The 4906-nt window shown below is 59.0% G+C and overlaps 2 protein-coding genes across 2 annotated transcripts; one reads left to right on the forward strand and one right to left on the reverse strand.

Annotated features, from left to right (window-relative positions):
• Positions 1-180: 180 nt before the first annotated feature.
• On the reverse strand, positions 181-1928 carry BXZ73DRAFT_108068 (laccase; the record flags this gene model as incomplete). Its single annotated transcript, XM_048017061.1, has 4 exons — positions 181-1189; positions 1250-1548; positions 1608-1676; positions 1740-1928. 4 exons carry the CDS (start codon positions 1926-1928, stop codon positions 181-183), a joined length of 1566 nt encoding a protein of 521 aa, XP_047871377.1.
• Positions 1929-3981: 2053 nt separating this feature from the next.
• On the forward strand, positions 3982-4346 carry BXZ73DRAFT_108069 (uncharacterized protein; the record flags this gene model as incomplete). Its single annotated transcript, XM_048017062.1, has 3 exons — positions 3982-4038; positions 4089-4200; positions 4258-4346. 3 exons carry the CDS (start codon positions 3982-3984, stop codon positions 4344-4346), a joined length of 258 nt encoding a protein of 85 aa, XP_047871378.1.
• Positions 4347-4906: the final 560 nt, after the last annotated feature.

Genomic DNA, 4906 nt, shown 5'->3' on the forward strand with positions numbered 1-4906 from the left:
AACGACCAGAGCTAGGAGCATCGTAAAATAAGTACTTAATGTAAGCAGGAAGGGACTAGGTTTGTCGGCGACGAAGACATGGAAATCGCGAACGCCGAAGATGAGCCGCCTTGCGGCGCGAGCGAGGAAGGACGAGCGGCCCGTGCAGGACTGTCGACCACGCTGGATGCTCTCCCTCCACTACGTGCTCGAGGTGTACTGCGCGTTATAGATCGGGCAGAGCTGATCCCACTCCGCCGAGGGCGAGACGAACGAGGGCACAGCGGGGACGTCCTCCGCGAACACGACCGCGAACCCGGCCTCGAGGTGGAAGTCGATGTGGCAGTGGAGGAACCACGGGCCCGGGTTGTTCGTGTCGAAGCGGATCGTGACGTTGTCGCCCGTCGTGCCGGTGGAGACGACGTCGCGCTGCGGGGGGTTCACGAAGTTGTACTCGGTCGACCCGGCGGAGCGGACGACGTGGAAGGTGTGGCCGTGGAGATGGAAGGGGTGGGGCTGGCCGGGCGCGGCAGCGACCATGGGGAGCGAGAGCTCGATGGAGGAGTTGCCGGGGAGGGGGATGATGGAGCCGCTGGGGAGGAGGTCGGCGGCAGAGGACGCGCCGCTCATGATCTGGAGAAGGATGGGGACGGTGGGCGACGTGTAGGTATCGCCGTTGATGAAGAACGCGGAGCCGTTGAAGCTAAATTTGAGGTTGATAGCAAGGTCAACGCCGCCAACCTCGGGGGTGCCGGGGGGCGCTAGGTTCTCCAGTGGGACGAGGTCGGCCTCGTTGAGACGAGTGGGGTTCGTCTTCTGCGTAGTGGCGGGCTCGACCGCCTCGGCGTCGTCGTAGCGGAGGATGGCGGAGTTGACGGCGCCGGCGAAGGAGGTCGTGCCGATGTTGGGCTTAGCGCGGATCCAGTAGTTGCCGCTGTCCTGGTCGGCGTTGACGACGACTGAGTAACGCTGGCCGGCGAAGATCTGGATCTCGTCGACGGCGTGTGGCGCGTGGTTGACCGCGTCGACCTCGATGATGGTCATGCCGTGTCCGTCAATCGAGAAAACGTAGTTGGGGTCGCAGGAGAGGGACACGAGACGGAAGCGATACCGCTTGCCCTTGGTCACAGTAATCACTGCGAGCTCCGCAGCGGCGCCATCACTGGTCGTACTCCGACCAAGACCGTTGATGAGGGTGGAATCCGCGGTTCTGTGCAACAGAGATAAATGTAAGGCGCGGTGCAAAAGAAGAAAGCGACAGAGCACGCACGGGAAGCGAGACCCTAGCGCCGCGGCGGTGTGGTACCAGTCAGTGAGTGTGATGACGGTAGACTCGTCATCGACATCGTAGAGGTCGGCGTGGGGATCTTGTGGGTCGTAGACGACAATCGCCCCACGAAGGCCGTCGCAGTACTGGACCGACAAGTGACTGTGGTACCAGAACGTCCCCGCCTGGTCGGTCGAGGAGAAGTCGTACAAGAAGGAGTGGCCGGCCGAAATAGGGCACTGGTTGACGAACGCGGGGCCGTCGGCCCAGTTGGTGCCGCGCTGGAAGAACCCGTGCCAATGCTGAACGAGGAACTGTCAGACCCTACGAGAGCAAGTCACGGGCACGGCCAAGCACTCACAATGGTCGTCGGGGTAAGCATAGTGTCGTTGGTGAGCATGTCAATGACATTCAACTGGAAGTTATCGCCCTGAACGTGAGTCGAGTAGTGAGTAGATTGTTCAGCGACAACACGATCTCATTGAAGGCGCACCTTGTTGCCGACAATGAGCGGGCCAGGCATTTGGTTGTTGACGACGACCGCAGCGCGAGTATGGCCATCGGGGGTGACATCAGCATTGCTGATCGTCAGGTCGGCGACGGGGCCGACTGCGGCAGCGACGAGGTAGCTGAAAGAGAAGAGCGCGATGAGAGGCGCGAAGGTGACGGCAAGAGAAGGCATGTTCAGAGGATTAAGAGCGAGAAGAACACTAGAGCGAACTGGCGTTAAAGGAAAGAGAGCCAGACGGAGTAGGTTTCGTGAGGACCACGAAAAGTGCTGGTGGTGCTTTTATCTGCGGAGCACTGACCCGAAGCGATGTACGCATGGACCCCTGCTGCGACCTCTGGCGACCAGCCGCGCAGCCCTGCCGTACGGGAGACGCGGGTGATGCTGGGCGGAACGGCTTGGCAGATGTCGATCGCGTAGGTTGCGCATCGACGCACGCCCGCGTTGAACAAAGTCGAGGCGCGCACCATCCTCCACCAGTGCTGAGGAGCGGATGCCCCTGGCCGTTCTCACGGACCGAGTCCTGATCTAACGCGGACACGACGGGTGAGCACAACTTCGTACACTGAGTGGGCGGAAGAGACAACGCACTTACGGAGAAATGAGGTCGTCTTTCTGAGATGAGACGTTTTCAGGCAGAAACAAGACGTAAGGGAACGGGAAGCGCGTCGCGCCCGGGTGTCCGCATGCGCTGGCCGCTGACTCAACATAATCTCGTCAGACGGCGTCTAAGTAACCCATCTTTCGTGCTCATGTATGCAGTTCTGAGTCTAGAGTATCTGAGCGCATTGATTTCTTCAAGGAGGCACTCGAGATTCTCAGTGCAGGCAAAAGAGTCGCACGCACTTGCTCTTAGGTCCCTGCGAAGCGTACAGGTATGTATTCCACTGCATGGTGAAACGCGGCGTTCTGATTCCGATGAATGTGCACGTCTCGAGCTGCGTCCTGCGCTGGTCATCTGAACGTGGCTTGGCAGGGTCAGGCATGGTTGTACAGCTCAAGCTATGTCGTACTCTGACACTATAAAGCGCTTCACTTCCCTGTCATCATTCAATGTTGCGGCGGCCTCAGTGTCGGCGTTCCCATGGGCAATGATGAGGCGATCCTCGTGCGCAAGCCGCAGGCCACGCAAGCGAGTGTTGGTAACAAGAAAATGGACTTCGATGAGATATAGAACGGGTTGGACGTCGTGGTTGCTGTTATGAAGATGTACGAACCACGTTTCCAACAGTCTCCCCTAAGAGCCTACTATCGGCACCCGGTGTTCAAGACCAGTGGTCGAAGGTAAAAGCTGCGCTCCTTGCATCTCCAAATCTGGTAATTACCTGTAGACATCTCTATATACGTCGATCTCACCTGTTCCTCTGCGGAGGGAACAGGTGGGCCGCTTCACCTTGGCTGTCCTTGGCGGACGGTCATGTAAACAAGAACGCCGAGGTACATGGGGATCAGGCTTACATTGGACTGCGCACTGTGCTGGATGCTATCCCATAGCTGAGGCCTGAAGCCTGAGGAACGACTAGATAGTTCGCCAAGCCGTCATTGAAGTGCACAACCTGTGAACATGGCGACCCCTTTCCCCTTACATCTGCGCAGCACGCTTCGTGCGTTTATCTATGACGAATGGTTAATCTTCCCACGCGTAAATGCCTCAACGTTGAGCTCGCAAACGGCAATGGCTCTGCATACCAACTTTGCAAGCTGATTCACTCTGACAGGCTAAGAAACTCGCTCAAACAAAGTACTGCTTGTTCCTTGGTGAGTTCGAGTATCAGGAAGAGATTTGGGATGGATTGCTTTCTAGACATGCGTCCCCCATCTCGCGATTGTCGGATGGCCCACTTCGTGATCGGACATAGGCCTACGGCCAAGAGCGACTGGATCTCGAACACTAGACGCCCAAGCTGCCGTTCTGCCAGGCGCGGTGCTCCGAGCAGCTTCAAAGCCACGCCGGCTGTCGTCTCCATGACGCTCCTCGGCGGCCGCTCTTGGGCATTCGTCAGCCACCCGTGCGCTAGACCAGAAACCGGATGCGGTGAGGCCGCGCGGGCCCATTCGTGCTCGCGTTGAGTCTCCGCTGTGGCACCCGGGACGGCCGCGGACTCGTGTGCGGCCATGTACATGGAGGGTATAAGTCCCCGCTCCGTGCAACAGTGATCCCGGGCATCCTTCTCTTCGTCACCTTCTCCTCTCACACCGCTCCATCAGCTTCTCCCCCTCGCCCACAATGCAGTTCAAGTTCTTCGTCGCTCTCGCCTGCCTTGCTTCTGCCGCGGCCGCCGTGGTACGTCACCGGTCTCCCCTTCGATTCGCGTGTTCTGACCTCCCGCGCAGCCCCAGTCCGCCTCCGACGAGTTCGACCCATCCACCGCGACCATTTCGCTTTCGTCTGGGGTCACCACCGAGACCTTCACGGCCTCCCAGGTCTTCCAGAGCCTCATGGAGGGTGAGGCTTTCACGCCTCTTGAACGTTCCGTCGCTCATTCGTGCTCCGTCTTTCTAGTCGAGCCTTTCGTGACCGTTATCGAGACGACGACTGTGTGGACTGCCACTCGCACGGTCACTGTCGCGGTCCCCACCGGCTCCCCTTAGGCTGCCGAGCGCAAGAACGGGCCGGGTGCGCTGTCTCGCTTCATCCCCTGCCTGTTGCGCGCGCTGAATCTTTCGTCTTTCCGCAGGCGGCGCGCATGCTGCTCAATACCTTCCTTATATTATCCCTATTCGTCTAGTTAAAATCGAATGTTTTGTCGATCTTGCGTCTGAATACCTCTTCATTCTCGCGTTCGCGCATCGTGTGTGTGCGGGCTTTCGGGAATCGTCGCCCGCAAATAAGCAACGTTTGTCAATGGCCCGAGCATTACATCCCAGTCCTCATCTACCAAGGGCGCGACCAACAAGGGTCGAATTGAAGAGCTGATCTCAGGAGTACCGTCGTTTTTTGGCCCATCGTAACGCCCTCTCCTCTCCGACGTCGTCTCGGCGCCGCACCCCGCGATAGCTCACCTCCTCACCATTCCAACGTCCGAGAACCTAACACGCATATAATCCGCCGACCCCGCTGCATGCGCTGATCGACGCACCGTGATCCCACCCATCAGTGCTGGCCAGGGCTCGTAGTTTCCGGAGCGGCGAGGGAGCGGAGCTCCACCCAG

This window comes from Epithele typhae (assembly GCF_022376455.1).
Source record: "Epithele typhae strain CBS 203.58 chromosome Unknown BXZ73scaffold_139, whole genome shotgun sequence".
Taxonomy (NCBI): domain Eukaryota; kingdom Fungi; phylum Basidiomycota; class Agaricomycetes; order Polyporales; family Epitheliaceae; genus Epithele; species Epithele typhae.